The sequence below is a fragment of the Rhinatrema bivittatum genome, chromosome 9 (assembly GCF_901001135.1).
Source record: "Rhinatrema bivittatum chromosome 9, aRhiBiv1.1, whole genome shotgun sequence".
Classification (NCBI taxonomy): Eukaryota; Metazoa; Chordata; class Amphibia; order Gymnophiona; family Rhinatrematidae; genus Rhinatrema; species Rhinatrema bivittatum.
The window spans coordinates 198,484,338-198,503,926 of record NC_042623.1 but is presented as its reverse complement, the minus strand read 5'-3'; the positions used below and the strand labels follow the sequence as shown (position 1 = coordinate 198,503,926).

The 19,589-nt window shown below is 44.9% G+C and overlaps 2 protein-coding genes across 6 annotated transcripts in view; both read right to left on the bottom strand.

Annotated features, from left to right (window-relative positions):
* Positions 1 to 2,425, bottom strand: part of LOC115098789 — a 66,768-nt gene extending 64,343 nt beyond the window's left edge. For 3 of the 4 annotated variants that reach the window (XR_003858612.1, XM_029615729.1, XM_029615731.1), the window contains exon 1: positions 1,914 to 2,025. The gene's annotated coding sequence lies outside the window, so the exon portion shown is untranslated. Of the gene's footprint in view, positions 1 to 1,913; positions 2,026 to 2,057 lie in introns of those variants that run through there. The other variant, XM_029615730.1, reaches the window with a different exon arrangement.
* Positions 2,426 to 5,140: 2,715 nt separating this feature from the next.
* The window catches only part of LOC115098791 (vitamin K-dependent protein S-like), a 31,637-nt gene continuing 17,188 nt past the window's right edge, over positions 5,141 to 19,589 (bottom strand). Inside the window, exons 4-8 of one of the 2 annotated variants that reach the window (XM_029615732.1) lie at positions 19,091 to 19,258; positions 13,232 to 13,397; positions 10,368 to 10,525; positions 8,546 to 8,768; positions 5,141 to 5,713 (exon numbers count right to left, since the gene is read on the bottom strand). In XM_029615732.1, coding sequence (XP_029471592.1) covers positions 5,586 to 5,713; positions 8,546 to 8,768; positions 10,368 to 10,525; positions 13,232 to 13,397; positions 19,091 to 19,258 — 843 coding nt within the window. In that variant the 3' untranslated portion in view covers positions 5,141 to 5,585. The remainder of the gene's footprint in view (positions 5,714 to 8,545; positions 8,769 to 10,367; positions 10,526 to 13,231; positions 13,398 to 19,090; positions 19,259 to 19,589) is intronic. The other variant, XM_029615733.1, reaches the window with a different exon arrangement.

Here is a 19,589-nt window from a genome sequence, read left to right as displayed (position 1 = left end):
GCATTCTGTTGCGCTAGTATCGGTGTTGGCGCCGTCTTCTGCGCCAATGGTGTCGGTGCCGGTCGCTTCGACACTGTCAGGCCCGTAGTGTGCGCTGACTTTCTCGGCGCCGATCTTATGTCTGGCGCTGTCGGCACCGTGCCGTGAATTGACGTTTTTGGCGCCTTAGAGTGCGATGGTTTTCCTGGGCCCTGCGTCGATACACTGGGTTCCCCGGAGCCGTTTCATGACGGCGTCGAACAGGAGGCCGATTGATCCCGATCGGGGGAATCAGAGCCCTAATCCCTTGGTACTTGCCTCGCCTCCGTTCCTCTCGGTCTAGAAGGGTCCCACGAAGCCGCCCTCTTGAAAGAATGAGCGGATTTCTTCACCGGGCCCGGTGAAGAGTGGGCTTACGATGGGTCCGAGAGGCTAAAGAGTTCCTTGAGGCGATAGGCCCGTTGCTTCTGGGCCCTAGGGGGACAAACGAGCGCAAAACTCGCAGTCCCGTACATTATGAGTGACGCCTAGGCAACGGTAACATTGGTCATGACCATCCGTGACAGACATTACCTTGCCACAGTGACACCGTTTGAAGCCCGATTTTGACATGTCTGAGGAGAAAATGGCTCCGCGTGCGATCCCACGCGCGGAAAGAACAGACTGAGGAGAATCTGTTACTTTCCTACGCGGGAACACACGCGCAGCTGCAGAGACACAAAAACTAACCTCTGCTTAACAAGCTCCGCCTCCCGGACCTGAAATCAGCACACTTAAATGCAGCCAGGGAAAGGGCTCTCTTTGGCTGGGCCAAAGCTCTGGAACTCTCTTCCACTCAACATTCGATTAGAGGCTACTATACAACCATTTAAGAAACAGCTAAAAACATGGTTGTTTGAGCAGGCCTACAACAAGCCAGACGAATGTTCTTTTATTGACTCTCCCATGGAATTTTGAAATTTGATTTAAATAAATATTTTTAAAAAATTATAAAATTTAGGTTTTAAATGATATTTTAATAATAACAATTGTATTTTATTATTTTGTAATACATAGTATAGAGCTTTAATGAGATTTTAGTAATTCTAATGGGCACTATCCAGTGTAATTTTAATTTTTAAACTTTTAATTTAATTTAATTTGTATTTATAACAATGACTATTTTTTGCTTTATATCAGTTATGTTTTTGGGACAAAGTAAGAATGGTTTGTCCCCAATTTATCTGTAAACGGACATGAAGTGCAAACAATATGTTCGGTATATAAAAATATTTAAATAAATATCTCCGCTCTAGTTCTGTCTGTCTTGAAGTACTGGCAAGTAGAAAAGAAAAAAAGGTGAAAAGCAACCCATTAACAAAAGAGGGGTGGGGGGCTAAGAAAGAATAAGGGATGAGAAAAATTATCCCAAAGTGCAAGGGATAAGTGGAGACCGAAAATACTCCTACAGGACGTTAAAAACCGCTGCAGTCCTGGGTGCAGAAGGAAGAAGAGCAAAGAAAGGCTGCAAGGAAACCTTGAGCTCTGAAGCAGCCCACAGTGAAGAAGGAGGGAGGTGAAGAAAGGATTTTACTTAGACAAAAAAAGAAGCCAGGGAAACATAAACAAAGTGAACTTTAAAAGGGTAGCGGGATTTGATCACAATCGCGGGTGAAAGGGAACCCAATCAAGCCGCCAAACAACCAGTGGAAGGGATTTAAATGCAGTCCCCAGGGAAACCAAAACAAACCAAGAAAAACTGAGCACAAAAGGGTGGGGGAACGAGACCTTTCAGCCCTAGAGCAGGAGGGCGAGAGACAAAATCGGGAGGGAGGCAACACCGCAGAAATGGTGGAGCTGGGGGCGTTAGGACTCGCGGGCAGGCAGCAGAAGAAAACCGCGGCTCCCAGAAGAATATTCTAAAGCAGAGCCTTGCACCTCCCTCGCGTCTGTACCTGCTTCCCACCGCTTCCTCGCCCGGCATCGCAATCATGTCACTTGCACGGCCTCGCACGACGGCGCTGCCCGGCGGCTCCCCCGGTGTCCGTTTCCATGGCAGCGCCCAGGCCCGCCCCCTTGCTTAAAAAAAAAAAGCCAACCTGGGCCCTTCCTGCTGTCGCGCGCTGTTGACTGTGAACGTTCGGGCTGCGAGGTCCTCTGTGGCTTTTTATGTTCTTGCCCAGCTGCGTCCCGGGGAATGCGATCGCCTCCCTCCACGACTTCTTCGCCTGGAAGCTGAGCTACAAATAAGATCGGGGGTGGGGGGAAAGGCTTCAACTTCAATAAGGGCAGGGCCGTTAATTTAAATGTGGTTCTAAGACCGAGAATCCTGGCTTTTGTGCTATTAGGTTTTGGACGCAGGTTTAAAAAAAATGGATATGAAAACTAAATAAACTGCATTTTTCCCTAGTTTCAAATAAACAGTTTTCAAGGCTTGACCTCTAAATCGGTCTGCGAGACCATCATAGGAGGTCCACTGGAAAGGACACAACCCATGTGTGTGTGTGTTGCTGCTGAAGAAAGAGCAGGCTGATCTGCTCCGAGCAGTTCTAATGACAAGAGGGCAGGGCTGTTGCTTCCAATAAGCAAAGTAGGTGGTCCCACGGAGCAGCAAAATCCCGCCAGCAGTCTCCAGCGGGGGAAAGCCAATACTGCCAAAGAAGGGAGTGCTGTGCTGGAGCTGCCTAGGGCACCAAAAACTGTTGCTCAAGCCCTGCAAAAAGGTGGTGCCTCTTATTTTTGCTACGCCAGACTAACATGGCTATCCCTCTGCAGATTTTCATCTCTGCAGTCAGGCTGCCTCTGCCTGATCCCATTCCGAGAGAGGAAGATTGTGGCTTTGAGGAGCCCAAACCAGCATGGTGAAGAGACAGGAAATTGTGTGGCGAAAGTCTGAACTGCACCAAGATGAGGGAAAGTGCGCTGTCACCTGCACCTTCAACAGCCTTTGCTCCACCTAACCAGAAGAGGAGATGAGCAGGATGATAACCCTGAGGAGCACTGCTGGCCACAGCTGCATGTTCTCTGGCTGACCTGATGGTGGCCAGGGTTGGATTTAAACGTTTTGCGTCCATAGGCAGGGCTGGGGCATGGAGGGTGGGAGACCTTTGCACATCAGAAAGCGGGGAAAGTCCCTTTCCCCCTATCCACCAGCAAAAAAGAAAAATCAGGACATAGTGGGTTGTGAGTGTTACTGCTGGCCAGTCTGCACGTAAATGTCCAGAGAGGAACAGGTAATGTGGACATGGGGAAGACTTGTGGCCAAAACAAAAGCTAGGGAATCTCTCAATCCCACCTGTCATTTACTCATTGCATAATTAAGCTCTGGAATTCATTGCCAGAAGCTGAGGTGAAAGCTTTGGCCAAGCTCTTGGAGGAAAACTCCATAAACCTTTATTTAGGTGGAGTTGTAGATATAAGCAGCTTGGAATCTGTCTACCCCTTGGGATCCTGCCAGGTTCTTATGGCCTGGATTGCCCACTGTTGGAACCAGGATACAGGGCTTGATGGATCCTTGGTGTGACCCAGTATGGCATTTTCTTATGTTCTTCTCCCCCTCCACCCCAACAACTTGTCTACACAGTCTCTTCCCCCACCTTCACCTGTCACACCACTCTCTCATTCCCCCCCCCCTTCTCTCATTTTCCTCTTCCTTCTCTCCCCGTCTCCTCTTTTATCCCTCCCATCCTTACCCACTTTGCACTCTTAATTCTCCCCCTCTTGCATGGGCATACTTTGAGTGTTATATTTGAGGAAGGTGGGTTTAATATCCCAGCTCATACTCATAGCCTGCTCTGCTCTCCTTTTCATTGCTCTGCTCCCCAGCAGTTCCTCCTCACCCCTCCTTAGCCAGATGCCCTCAGCTGAAGGCTTGGTTCTCCCATCCTTTCATTGATTCCCATCCTTCATTGGTAATTTAGGTTCTCCTTTCATTGGCTGGATTGGCTCAGCTCACCTTTCAAGTTGTGATTCCCCCCTCTCCCATAGATTTGGATCACTTCCCTGCCCTGCACTCCCTGGACCCAGGCACTATTTTTTCTGGAACTGCTCCCGGCTCCCCACTTCTCCTGCTACCACAGATTCCAGGCCAGAGCCAGTCTTATATACCCCAGCCAGCCAATAGGTTGTAGGGGGAGGAGGGAGCACGAGCTGGGAGACACACAAGCACTTCTTACATACCCTCTCCTGAAGCCTATGGTCAAACATTTCCCAGCCAGCCCATGGGCTGAAGTACTTACTGTTCTCCCCCACAGCCCTGAAGCATGGATCTTTCAGTTTACAAAAGTGCAGGAGACAATAGTATGGGTGCTCAAGCACCTATAGCACCTATAGAGCTGGTGCCTAAGAAGGGGAGGAGGAAGAGCACATTATATTAGTAAGCATTCTTTAATATTAATTTTTATACATTACAATTATTCAAGTGGAATTGCTGTTGTGTGTGTGTGTGTATAAGCATGTGTGTGTGTGTGTGTGAGGGAATGTGTGTGTGTTATAAGCATGTATGCCTGAGATAGCCTGTGTATGTGTGAGAGAGAGAGAGAGGGAGCATATGTGTTTATGTAAGCATGTGTGCCTGAGAAAGAGGGAGCATGTGTGTGTATGTATAAGCATGTGTACCTGAGAGCATTCAATCCATTTCCTCTTGACCAGTTTGAGATTCACACCAACTAAGTCTGCATTGACTGATAGCAAGACATTTTATTTATCTGTATATCAAAATTTAAAAGCCCATGGATAGATGCAGAACTTAAGACATAAATCAATACATCCTAATGCTGACCCATATATGTACATTGAACAATATCAATTGTATCCCAAAGGAGTTATCTCCTTGAACAGTATCAAGAAATCTTGAAAGATCTCTCTTGGGATAAACTTGACGTTGTTCAGTCTGTATGTATACAGGTCAGTATTAGGATGTACAGATTGGTGTATCTAAGATATCTATGCACCCATGGGTTTTAGCTTTTGGTATCTAGAATATTTGTTTTTCTAATAAATAGTTTTTACAAAAACTTATGTTTGATTACTATGGTGGTCACTACTCTGTTGAATCATTTGTAGAATTTCTCCAGGAGCCCTCCATTTTATTAATGCATTGATTGATATTCAGAGATAGGAGTGAATTCCACCCGTGCTCCCTAATAGACCACTGAGCAAAGAACTTATGGACCAAGTTAAATTCATATTTATTTATTTTTATTACTGAAGCCTTCTGGTCTCTAAAGTTCTGCATATTTCATAGTTTGATATTTTGAATATGTTATGGCAAGGCAATAGGTGAAAGCTGTGGCATGGATCAGCTTTCTGGCTCTTAACAGAAAAAAAATGCCTGTTTTAGTTACTTTAACAAATGACATGAATATTTTTTTTCAAGCCTCTAATATGCATTTCACCTACGGTTCATGGTTCTTGCAGGGCTGTAGAACAGGGGTTCCCCACCTTATCCTTGGGACCCACCAACCAGATTTGCATGCACTACCTCCTATTGTAAGCAAATCTATCTCATGCATATTCATTTTGGATATTCTGAAAACCCAACTGGGTTAAGAACCAACCGAGTAATGCAAAGCACACAGGGTTCGTGATGGATCTAAGAAAATAGGGATGCAAGGAAGAGCTCGCTGTCACTGTGTGGGACAGCTGTGAGTTCTGATATGTTCATATTTGTTCTTAGCTAGTTCCAGATCCACTTGTTTTCCTTGTAAAAGCATTTTCAGGCACCCAGTAAAATTAGAGGACTCCATAGAGGAATCTGTTAAAAAGAATCAGAAACAATTATTAGAAAGATCTGATCAGGTTTTTCATCAGTTCCCATTACTTGTTGACATGAGGACCCCAAAATAAGGAGCCTAATGGTACACACACGCAGTGATGGAGTAAAGTGGGAGGTAGCCAGAGCAGTCGCCTGCAAATCTGTAACTTATGCTAATTCAGCCATTTTTCAATTTGTGTTACCATGGGTCAAATACGTACACTTGTACTCGCGTGCAGGAGCAGATACGTGCATTCTGCCCATGCACCAAGGATACGTTTTTGCAGATCAAAGGAAATGGGACCCCTTTCGGCTGAAAGCAGTGAGAGTTTTATCAAATGTACTTGGAAGTGGACAATGGCCAAGCCTAAGAAGAGGCGGCCAAGTTTTAGAAATGTATAGGAAGAGGATGGAGATCATGGAAGGATTAGTGGCAATGGATGGTTCTCTTTTATATTTGTGCAAATTAATCCCTTTTCCTAGGTTATCATCTTAGCTGCCGCAATCCCTTGTGTCATTTGTATCCAAAATGACAAAAATCACAATTTCATTATTCGGGGGGGTGTTTTGGATGCCTTCCTTAAAATGTTCTCTCAGGTCCTAGCACTGCCCACCCAGTCTATGTAAAAGAAATGTGGCTCTGGCCAACATCATGCATTCCTCCCAAACTCCCCATGCCAAGCCGGCAGCAGGACTCACCCTTACCTGCTACCAGCTCAGTGACCAGATTGAATCTGATGCTAGGTCACTAGCTACACTGGCTAAAATAAAGATAGCCAGCACTGTTACGCTATTACCTAGCTACTAGTAGCAGCATAGCATTGCTCTGACAACCGTGCAGTCCTAGTCTAGCTATGCTGGCTATTTTTTGTTTTTAATGTAAACTTTTTACTTTAGCTAGTAGCATAGCGTTTGTCCAACATTGAACACCGAGCCAATAGCAGGTAAGGGGCAGTTCTCATGCCAGCTCGGCATAGGGAGATTAGGGGTTGGATATTGCATGTCCCAGCTGCGGCAGGCCCGCGACCGGGCCTACTCATCTCCGGCACCCGGCTTCCGGACCTGGCCCGTCCTCACTGGCGGTGGTAGGCAGCTGCCTGCGCTCCTGCAACTCCGTTGCCTCCTCATGCGCCCCTGGCTCCTCTGTGGACCCCTCCGGCTCCTGGCGGGTCTCCCCACGTGTGCCGCTGGGAGACCCCACCGTCCAGCGTCCTGCCTCCTAGGCGCGTGCGCACCTTGCCGGCCTTTAAAGGGGATGCGGCGGGAAATTAACCCGTGGCCCCGGATGATGACATCATCAGGCCCTGCTACTTAAGGCAGGGCCCGCCCCTCATTCCTTGCCATGGCAACAGGTCTCCATGCTAGTCACGTGCTCGTTGCTCATCCTGTTCCTGGTTTCCACCTAGCCTTGCCTCGGACTGACTATTGGCTTTGACCTCTGCTTCGTTGGACCACACTTGGGACTGATTACCAGCTTTGACCCTTGCTTCGTTGGACCACGCTCAGGACATTACCAGCTTTGACCCTTGCTTCGTTGGACCACAGTTAGGACTGATTACCGGCTTTGATCCTTGCTTCGTTAGAATTACACTCAGGACTGACCACTGGCTTTGACCTTTGCTTTGTTGGACTACACTCAGGACTGATTACTGGCCTTGACCCTCGCTCTGCTGTAACTCATCTAGCTCTGCCGCCTGTCCCGACTCCAGCCTGTTCCAGACCTCACCTTTGGTATCTCCTTGGATTTGGCCTTGTCAGGCTTCAGCCTTCTGCTGCCCGGGCATCACCTACTCTTGCTTCTACCCGTCCTTGCACCCGGGCCTCTGGATCCCTACCTCAGTCGGCTACCTGCTACAATATCTACTAGGAGTCATCTGATGGAGGCCCACCTAAGACCAGCCAGCACCAGCACCCAAGGGCTCAACCTGTGGGGAACAAGGGCTGGTATTGGCGAAGCTCCAGTTGGCCTCTTATCTCCTGGTCTGCTCCGCCTCCTGACAGTGGGCACCTGTTGGGCTTGGCCTATGGGTAGCATCAACCCCACCTTGGGCCAAGGGTCCACACCAGCACAATATTGGATAGGGGATTGGGAGGTGGAGGGGGGCTGGCCAGAGGCCCAGAGTCACATTTCTTTTACACAGATTGGTGGAGGAGGCCTGACCCTATGTGATTTAGTTTTGTCACAGTAATGGGTTGGAGGGAGATAATGAAACATCTGGACAACACAGCTGAAATAAAAGAAACGCAACACGACATGAAAATATTTTTCATGCACATTCCTACAAGCAACGTGAAGGTAAAATGTATATACAGTATATACCATACAGTTTGATTTTGATATTCAAAACTGGCAAATTCAATCACTAATCCAAACTAAATTCTTTCTGGATAACTAATTATGCATCTAAATAGGTTTTGAATTCCACCCCAGACTGTATATACTGTATATAAAATTTACCTTCAATTTGCTTGCAGGAATGTGCATGAAAAATATTTTCATGTCGTGTTGGGTTTCTGTCACTTCAACTGTGTTTTCCAGATGTTTCATTTCAGATGTTTTGTTATTTACCTTGCTGCTCCTTTGGAGCAGCAGTAGACTCCGTGTGCCGGCAGCTAGCCAGCTTGTGCTTCCCCAGATCAGTGGATAATGGCGCTGCACGGCCTGCCCCCTCCAGGCCCCCCTGGGGTCGGCATATAAAGGGGGATAGGTGCGTGGCCGGGCCTGTTGTAAAATGTGCGTGGCGCGTGCAAGGCCTGGACATGCGCACAACCCCCAAAATTTATGCTCGTGGCCCTTTTAAAATCGGACCAATTATGTATAAGGAAAGTCACCTGGAGTCCCCCCAATGTAAATGGCTGTGGTAGATTTGAACCAAACACTTTTCAGAGCCTCGAAGTCATCAAGAAGAACGCGCCACGTTGCTTGTATTGTGGGTGTCTCCAGCACAAGCTGACCATTCAGTAACTTCAGGAGAATAGACTGCCAGTGGCCCACACAGAAGTCAACAGGAAATTCTTTGGAAAATTGTTTGTCAAACAAGGTGATCTTGAAAGCCTGAAAATGTTCACAGATTTGTATATTGAGATATTCATCATAATCCATACAGGTTCTGTCAAACTGCACCATACATTTCAGTGTGCCCGCATGGTGACACCTCGGTGTCTATTAGTGCTTATGTTGTCTGTAAGCAAACATTTTATTTTTAGCCATTTCTAATATTATCCTTTCTTTTCACTCCTTTATAAATGTAAAATGTATAATACGGAAGTTTCCAAGAGGAAAAATTCCGCATCAGAAAATTAATGAGAGCTAGGGGCTTTGGCTCCTTTGCCTAGGGAGCCCTGCAAATGTCACAATTGTATATATATTTAGAAACGTTAGCAGTCAGTATTCAAAGGCATTTAACCAGATAACTCACAAGTTATTCAGCTAAATGCCAACTTTTTAATATTTTGAATACTTAAATTATAGGCCAATAACTTTGCGCTGGAACATCCACTAAATTTTAGATAAATAATGAGTTAAATTATTCAGCTAACTCCAATGTTCAGAGTGAGCTGATAACTTATACGGCTAACTCTTGTCGTGCCAAAGAGTAGTCCTTTAAGATAGCCGGCTGTATTCAAAAGTGCAGCTGCACCGCTGAATATCCCTTCAAAGTTAGCTGGATAACAATCTGGCCAGCAACTGAATATTACCCCTTTAAGGGCCTCATTTTCCAATATCGCATTGGTATCGCATGCGATACCAAAAAGGGGTGTACCTTATGCTAATAAGCATGTGTATCGCAAATTGCGATATCAGCTATGCACTATTAACCCAATTTGGGCTACATTGCCAGTATATATTGCGGGTCACGATGTTTCCAGACAGCCTGTTTCAGTATGGAGAGAGAGAGACAGAGAGAGACTTGCTATACTGCCTCCTCCCTAGACAGGTATTTGTATCCCTAAGGGAGGCCCACCTAGTAACTCGAGGTGGGGTTTAGGTACGAGTGTAGGGGGTTGGGGGCCACTTTCACATTCAACATGAGACATACGAACAGAACAGTGGTCTCTTGTGAAGATTTGCTGGCCTTCGGAGTGAGGAAACTCACTCCAAGATGAGATTTGGGCAATGTTCTCTCCACCTAGCTTGATGGACACTCTACCTGGGCAACAACAAGCTAGGTGGAGAGAACATTGCCCAAATCTCATCTTGGAGTGAGTTTCCTCACTCCGAAGGCCAGCAAATCTTCACAAGAGACCACTGTTCTGTTCGTACGTCTCATGTTGAATGTGAAAGTGGCCCCCAACCCCCTAGCGCGATTTGCGGAATTATCACCCGTGGTAACTCCTTGGAAAATGACCCCCTAAGTCTAAAGAATTTCTGCTGTTACCCAATCCCTTAATGTTCTAATGTATTAATGAAATACAATTTACTACCACCAACAGATCCCCAATGTTTGCATACACTGCCTCCATAGTATGCAAATGTGGATCATGCATGTTCATTGTGGAGATCTTGAAAATCTGACCTGTTGGCACTCGAGGACCGGAGTTTCCTTCCCCTATTCTAAACTTTGGTAAACATGTGTGATAGTGCATAAATATTTACATTTAATGGCCAGATGTGATTTTCATTAAGTTAAATTAACAGCTATGAAGCTTTTACCTGTTCCTGTTGGTCCATTGCCAGTGAAAACGCTGTGGTGTCGTTCTGACCTTGTACAGCAAACAGAATGCCAGTGGCAGAGACAGGACGAAAGGAGACCTCGATGCTTAGCCCCCACGTGGCACCATCTTTGGGGTTGTCTTCCTTTTTTAAGAAAACTACAACAATTCCAGTATATAAACAGTATTTTAGGAAGTAAGTCTGTGCATAGTTAAGGGAAGACCAAGGGCCGTGCCGCTAAACAGACGTGCCAGAATAATTGTGTATTCATGGACGAAGAGGTTAGTAATAATATGCAAGGTTATAACCCAGCCCTATCCTCTGCCAGCAGTGGCATTAATACCAAACAACACTGCCCTCCCTGGAGTGCTGGGCAGGAGCTGTTCTGTTTCATTAGAGAAATACCCTAAAACGCAAAGACTTTCCTTAGTCCACCAGACTGCACAATTGTTTACTACAGAGAAAAGGTGTTAATTTTGATGAGCAGGGTAGTAATTGTGAGTGTTGAAGCAGTGATATGTCTACTCATTGGCTATTAGTTGATTATAGAAGCTGAAAGATAGGAGAATATGAAAAAGGGGGGCACTTCTGTACGGTGCAAATTAAGCTGATGTGGGTTTTGCTTGCTCAGTCAAGGCAACGTTACAGAATGCACTGCTCAATCACACAGCAAAGTTCAAAGCTGCTTTTTTTCCCCCCTCCTATTTACTGTAAATGGGTAATTATAATGCCAATGTTGTGATTTCTTTCTTCTCCCCTTTGGAAGTTTGCAGGGTGGCGTCCTTAAAATGTGGACTAATTTGACACCAAGTCTTTAACTGTGACCCAACTGCATAACTTGGAAATGCCTCATGCCTCAGGGGCCTGGCACACGTTTTGCCCTAGACTCAAATCGCTACATTTATTTATTTATTCATTTAAAGGATTTATATACCGGAAGTTCCTGTATAATATACATATCACCCCGGTTTACAAGGAACAAGCACTATCGCTTCATTTAGCGGTTTACATTGAACAGATTAATCAAGTTAACAAATTAGTATATATTGCTAAACAGTTAATAAACAACATGTGAGTTAATAAATAAATAAATGGTTATATGATTATCAACATGATTATATGTATATATGATTGTATAAAAAATAAGTAACATGATTATATGATTAAGTATAATTCAATAATGATCTCTTCGGGAAGTTATATGCTAGGGGCTGGGGAAAGAACGAATTAATATGAAAATGTCTACATGAACCTTGGCTGCAAGAGGTTACCCGGAGCCAGCAGATGCTGCTGAGAGCATTGGCTCACCCAGTGAGGGGGGTGGTGTTTCCCTCTATTTTATATCTCCTCCCAACTCACCCAGCCCAGAAGTCACAGCAACAGAATCCAGACAAGTTACTTTTTTTTTTCCCTCGACGGGGTGGGGGGGGGGGGAGAGAGAAAGCACGTGTGTATGGGAGAGAGAGGGCGCATGTGTACACAATTACCCTATTTCCTTTCTGCCTGCTAATTCATGACAATTTCAGGATATCTGGAAATCCAAAGTTCCTAGGTATGGATAAGGGGGAATTTTTAAAAAATCCTTAGTTTTAACTGTTGGGTTCTATTTGATGTGTGTGTTTTGAAATATTTTATTGGTGTTTGGAAAATTTTTATATTAGGTTTTTATTATTGAATGTTATTCTATTCATTAATTTTGAATTATTCTTTTTATTGGTATGTTTTTACTAATTTTAATGTTTTATGAGGAATGGTAATGGTTCTGTTTTTCCATTATTGTAATGCAAACAGAATTTGGCTTGTTGCGGTTTCCAGTTCAGTTTTTGTATGTACATTTATATTTATACTTTATGGCCTCTTTATTCTATATTTGAGGGTCTATCTGTGTTTTGTATGTGTGACTGAGGTGAGGTTTCACTAGTGTGTAGTTTCCATGTAGGGATCTATAGCAGCTTGGCTTATTCTATTTTCCTAATAGGGGGTGTATTACTGTTTAGGCCTGACGTAATATTTACCACTATTACTACTACTTAACATTTCTGCAGCGCTGTACAAACATACAAAAAGACAGTCCCTGCTCAATAGAGCTTACAATTTAAGAAGACAAACACATGAGGTATTTCATAAAGCAAGACAATGGTTTTAAAAGAAAAGAAAGTTAGTTAGCAAGACTAAAAGCAGATAATCAGGCATAAGTTTCAAAAGGGTGGAATTTAAACACGGCAAGAGAGGGAGCATGACGCACCAGTTCAAGAAGTTTATTCTAAGCACACGGTGCAGCCAGGTGGAAAGCATGGAGTTGGCAACTGGCAGTAGAGGAGAAGTGCACAGACAGGAGTGACATGTCCAATGAGTGGAGTGCAAGAGGAGGGGTGTAGAGAGAGAGAGATAAGACAGGAGAGTTAGTGAGGTGCTGCAGAGTGAAGACATTTGTAGGTGAGAAAGAGGAGCTTGCAGTTTGTAGCAGCGGATAGGGAGCCAGTGCAGTGACTTCAGAAGAGGGGTTATGTGAGCATAGTGACTTTGGATAAAGATGTCGTGCAGCTGAAGTTAGGACAGACTGCAGCAGAGACAGACGGCTTGCTCTACTTTTATGGTTTAAAATGTACCAAAATGTTTATTGGACCATTTTTAGTTGTTTGTTTTTGTTTTTTTATCTTCCTTCTCAGCTGCCCTCTGCCTCACAGCATAACTTGTTTCAAAAAATAAAGAAATGAACATGACCAAGGAATAGAAATAGCTGCTGTATCTCAGAAAACCAGAAATATAGCCACCTTCTGTGTGATGAATTCCCAGCAGTGAATGAGTTAATCTTTGGCTTCACAACTCTTTGTGGCAGTAAAGCTTGGGTAACCTGGACTTACGAGGTGCTTCAAACTGGGCGAATCCAAACCCAGGAAAGTAGGACCCATGCTCCTCGTGTTCAAAACAGCGCCTGTGCTCATTGGTCTCCATGGCATGGCTCAAAGCACGGGCTTCCTTCTTAACCCAGGACCAGTTGCGCATGCAGCCATCTAAAGCAGGGCGTAGCTGAGAAAATACAAGACACGCATTTTGACTACATTGGATTGCTATTTTTATAGGAAAAAAAACCCCCCAAACCCCAGTGTGTCTATGACTGACAGTCCAAGCAGAGAAATAGGACAGCTGAAGTAAGGATTAGAGTGGCTCAGCTCTCCTAGACCACTGACCCACACCAAGTAGCATGCAAGCAGGCCCATCTGTAGGGAAAGAAATAGGACAGCTGAAGTAAGGATTAGTCACTCAGCTCTCCTAGACCACTGACCCACACCAAGTAGCATGCAAGCAGGCCCATCTATAGGGAAAGAAATAGGACAGCTGAAGTAAGGATTAGAGTCGCTCAGCTCTCCTAGACCACTGACCCACACCAAGTAGCATGCAAGCCGGCCCATCTATAGGGAAAGAAATAGGACAGCTGAAGTAAGGATTAGAGTGGCTCAGCTCTCCTAGACCACTGACCCACACCAAGTAGCATGCAAGCCGGCCCATCTATAGGGAAAGAAATAGGACAGCTGAAGTAAGGATTAGAGTGGCTCAGCTCTCCTAGACCACTGACCCACACCAAATGGCATGCAAGCCGGCCCATCTATAGGGAAAGAAAGAATTGCATCTGAGAAAAAGATGAAAGCTCGCTTGGTGAAGATTGTTTCTTTTGCTTGCTTGCTAATGTCCTCAGTTCAGAAGGGTACTGGTTCTAGACTTCTCTGGGACACATTGGGCCTGATTTACTAAGCTGTTTCCCCCCTCAAAGACACCTACTGGGGGGAGGGGGGAGCCTTAGTAAACCCAGGCCCATTATCTCACAGTGGTCTTTGAATGTGAATGCCGAATCCCTCAATGCTCAGATCCTCTCTTCTCTAGGACGTGACGAAAGAATTCAGATCAGGCGAGTGCAAGAAATTGTTTCCAGCGCCCGTGTGCTTGGCGCTGAGCGCCCGCTGGAGAAGGATGAGTAGGTGCAGGACTGACTCAAGGCGAGAGCTGCGAGTAAGAAAATATGGCTGCTTTTATTGCTATCTAGCTGCTGTCTTCAAGTAGAGACCCTAATGCCGTTGGTTTTATTCCTGGTTAATGAGAGATATAGTTACAAGGGGAGAGGTTGAGACCCTGAAGTTAATTTACCTTCAGCTAAAGTGAAACTCTTTAGAAACTGATGGTTCCTCCTTACTTGAGGAAGCTTTTACCCTCTTATAAATTATAATTTCACAGCAACTATGATTGGTTTTGTACTGATGCTCGGCAGAAAAAAGGACACTTTAACACTCCAATAAAGCTTCCAGCTGAAAATACTTTTTCTCCCTGCCGAGGATGTGCTAAATCCACAGCTTATGGTCCCATCGTAGTTTTCCTTTATACTTGCCCATCAATGCATGATTTGGTTTTTGAATTCCAGTGTAATAACTAAATGTGGCCACCCCTTGGGATGAGCCTTTTTATGCTGGGTTGACGTGTACAAAACCGTCTGGGTGGGGGAGACCCTGCTCTCATCATGTCTTTACTGGTTAACAAATGGTTATCACATAGTACCAAGGAATGACCACTGAATGGCATTTTTAGGGGAACGAGTCATGATGTAAATTGTTTAAGTTACTTTTTGGGAAAAGAGTGTATGGGACTCTCTTATTGGTGGATTCCAGAAAGCGGACAATATAAATGGGAAAGGCTTTGATGGGGTTTTTTCCCCCTTTCCTCCCCAATATAGGGTGGGGATTAGGGACCTCCAGGGAATGTGACCACACTGGAGTACTCAGCCTGTGGGCTGGGAGGTCTGGGTCCCTCCATAAGGACCCTGCAGGGGGCTCTTCCTCTCAAGGAGAGAGGCCCAAGGCCAAGAAGAAGTGGAGTAGGATCCATTCACAGTTAGGGTTGGACCTCATGCCAAGGAGTACCAAAGTGGCTTGGAGTGGGGGTGTTTTCCCTCCCAGGAGAACTACCCTACTTCTCAAAAGGAGAAAGTGAGAGGTGGGGAAGTGCCCTAAATTGTTCCTTATGTGTGGGGTCTGGGGGAACCTAGCACAGATGGACAAGAGAGATTTCCTCCTCCCTCTGAGGAGCTAAACCATGGTGAAGAAGTGAAGAGGCCAGAGGTCGGAGTGTGGAGTGGTGCCGTCCCTCACCCTGAGGACCTAATCAAGAGGTGCAGAGCAGGGGAAGAAACTTAAAGGGGAAGTTGTACTGATGTTTTATCTCAAGAAGTCCTTAATAATGCTGTGTCCAGGGAAATCAGCATGGAGGGATGGAACTGTGGATTTAGTATGAAGAGGTCCATGACTGTTGTGCCCTTGGAAAAGTGATGGTGTCGTGGAATTTTGGTGTTTATGCCTTTGTGTACCCATTAGATGAGAGTTTTGATATAGGTATGCTTGAAGGAAAAAAAACACACCAGCTCTCTAATACATTTGAAGGAGAGAAGACACAGGAAAGGTTATAACAAGTTTACTCCTTATGGTCAGCAGTAATGGTAATTATTCACGGCTGTGAAGCCCATGATTTTCCTGACTCATTCGGCATTTCAGTCTGTATAACATCTCAGCCTTGTACATGGTCCTTGATGCTGGCTAGATATGCCAAAGAATAAAGTTGTAATCGGAAATCATGTCCTAACAATGAGGTGAGAAGGAGAGGTGTGTTTGAGGCATCACGTTGATTTCACAATCCACACAAAAGATGGAAGGAATGAGCCTTAAACAATAGGGAATTCTCCCTCATCATTTTATGTACCCCATCTTGGGGGTTACATAAACATATAGCATCGTACAGGACACCTTCAAACACGCCTGGTGCTACCGGGTGTGCAAACCATGCAGTTGCAAGAGGCGACACACCCAGAAGGGCGGCGGATGGGGCCGACCAAAGGTAGAAGCAAGAGGTCATGAGGCCACCGGTGGACCCCATCCCTCCGATGGTGGGAGAAGAGAGAGGCTGGCACTTTAGCTACAGAAGAGGTAGTTTCATTTTGTGGCTCCTAAATGCGTGTGCTAGCTCTTCCTTTCTGGATGCTTAGCTCGTACATAGCAAGATGAGCATAGAGGAAGTGCTGACACCGCGAGGGTTGCGTACTGCAGGGCCGGCTAGCACACAAGGAGGAACCACAGGAAGGACTTCTACAGAACTGCAAGAAATCCTTTCCTTCCCCAAGGATCAAGGTATCAGGTGGCGGCAGCAGCAGCAGAAGAGGAATAAGAGATCTGTGGACCTTGCCTGTGTAGAATTTGCTTGTGTGTGTGTGTGAATGGGAGCCTCTCAGGGATGAGTGGGTTGATTGTGAATGGGAGCCATCCTGATAGACGGGTGGGTAAGTTGGTCAGTTGTGAATGGGAGCCTGCCTGAGGTGGGAGGGTGATTGGGTGTAAATGCAAGCTTGCCTGGGAGCAATGTATGTGCAAATGGGAGCTTGCCTAGTGTGGATGAGGGGATGTGTGTGTGTGTGGATGGGAGCCTGCTGGGGGGGGGGGGATATGTGTGTGGGTCAATGGGAACCTGCCTGGGTTGGGATGTGTGTGTGGATGTATGTGTGTGAGTGAATGGGAGCCTGCCTGGGGGATGGGTGTGTGTGTGTGTGTGTGTGTGTGTGTGCGCGAATGGGAGTCTACCTAGAGGGGATGGATTTGTGTGTGAATGGAAGCCTGACTTGGGGGGGGGGGGGGTGGATGTGTGTGTGTGAATAGGAGCCTGTCTGGGAGGAATGGGGGTGTGTGAGTATGTGTGAAAATGGGAGCCTGCCTACCATGGATGGGTGTGTGTGTGTACCAATGGGAACCTTCCTGGGGCGAATGGATATGTGTGTGTGTGTGAATGGGTGTCAGCATGTGTGTGTGGGTGTGATTGGGAGCCTGCCTTGAGAGAATTGTGAAAAAAGCTTATGCTAGCCCCATCAATCCATGACCGGCTCAGGGTAACTAGAAAATAAAAATCTTCAGGTATGAGAAGCAGGGGCTTTTTCCCTTCTTGTTTTAATTATTGGGTGTTTGATGCATCTGTTTATTTTGAATTATTGTATTGCTGTTTTGAAATTTTAAATTTTTTTAATATGAGTTCTTAATTATTCAATGTTATTCCTTTTGTCATCAGTTTTTCAATATTCTTTTTAAGGTTTATTATGATTGATTTACATTTCCTGATTTTTTTTGCTTGATTTATGAGAACTAGTGATGTTTCTGGTTTTCCATTGCTTCATTGCATATAGAGTCTGGATGGTTGCAGTTTCCAGTTCAGTTTCTATCTACACTTTTCTGTTTATACATTATGGTCTCTCTATTCTATATTTGGTGAGGGTCTGTCTGTGTTCTTCATATGTAAGCAAGGTGATGTATTTATTTATTTATTTGTAGGGTTTTATATACCGTTATTCGGTAGAGCCATCATAACTGTTTACAAAAATGCAATTATCATCCAACATATGCAACTATCTTACAATCAAATGGAGTTAACATAGTAGTTGGGAACAGTAGGGTTTTGTGAACAATCAACATATTTTCTTAGTCGTTGAATAACAGAATAGTGAGGAGAACATTTTCAAAGAACTTAACGGATCAAGGGAGTGAGCAGGGAGGGGTAGAAAAGGAGGGTACATCAGGAGAGCATGAAGGAGGAGGATTATGCTTGCGAGTTCTGTTGAGGGCTGGGATGATCAGGTGTCAGATAGTTAGAATAGAGTTTGCGGAATAAAAATGTTTTTAGGTCTTTTTTAAATGTTTTTTGGATGTGCTGGGTCCTCAGTTCTATGGGTAGGGTGTTCCAAGTTTTGGGGGAAGCAATGGAAAAGATGAAAGATGAGCGTCACTTAAGGTGGGGATGTTTAAGAATCCTGTGTTGTTGGAGCGTAGGTTTCTTTGTGGGTTTTGGGGGGTTATGTTTAAGCCTTTTAGTCCATGAAGATCATCATTTAAGATTTTATGAATGATGGTCATAGATTTGTAGGTAATTCGTGCAGAAATAGGAAGCCAGTGAAGAGAGGTTAAAATGGGTGTTATGTGTTCGTTTCGTTTTTTTCCGGTAAGGATTCTGGCAGCTGAATTCTGCAGTATTTGGAGTGGTTTGAGGGATGATGAAGGGATTCCAATAAGTAATGACGTATATAATAATATATATTATATATATAATAACGTATGCTGCTAGCATGTATAATTTCTGAGTAGGAATTTAGAGCAGGCTGGTTTGTTCTGCTTTCCTAATAGGTGCTGTTTTAGGGCCTTTTCATAGATAGGATTGGTCCTGTTTGAGTGCTTGCAGTTAGTGCTATTTTGGTATGGTAATTTTACTATACTGCTGTAATTCAGTTTACTCAAGGCTATCCAAGGGCCAAATCCACACCTAACAGGCATTACAATAGGCTTAATACTATATGGGTTCTAAGTGTCTTTTTTTGCAGGGTTTTCTGGGTGGCACTAGAGCAGTACATGCTTTTCTGTACAAACAATTGGTACCAGCTACAGGGCCCAGCCGGCATCAAGTTTATGTACTGATAGGGGGAGAAGGAGCACCTGGGGATCATTCCTTCACAATTTAGAAATTTCGGACCTGTGGATGGAGTAAAATAGGCTCAGGGCTTTTTTTTTTTCGGCGGTGAAAGAGGGGCTGGGACAGAGCATGAGACTGACAGTTTCTATAGTGTGTGGTTACAGGGGAACACAACATAAAAATTGCAATTTTTCGCACAGGGCAGCAAAAAATGTTAGCGCCGGCTCTGCCTTCAAACTCACCGGCCTAAGAAGGTGGATGGTGCTATCTGGCACCAAATCTCCAAGAACAATCCGGAGCCGTGTATGATTCAGTGGAATGTGCCGAGTGCGTAGGTAGTGCATTAGATTTATGACTATTTCACCATCCACTTTCACTTCAATAGTGTTTGCATTTCTGTCCACAGACACCTGAACAACACACAATGGTGAAAGATCAGTTTCTTTAAGTCGCTCAGTGGTAGATCAAATTCTGCTGCGCTCAATGCAACCATTTCTCCATCTGAAGGAGAAAAAAAAATTAAACAACAGTTACAGGCCAAGAGGTAGTACGCATTTTCTCCGTAGACGCAAAACGGGAGAAATGCTCTACAGTGGGGGTGTTAATTGGTTCGGTGTGTTTGCAAATCACTTGGATGAAAGTTCAGTATTAAATCACAAATATGAAATTGTCATGTGAGTGACTCATGCTGTGCGCGTGTCGTCACTCATGACAGCCAAGTCAATACGAACCAATCATAAT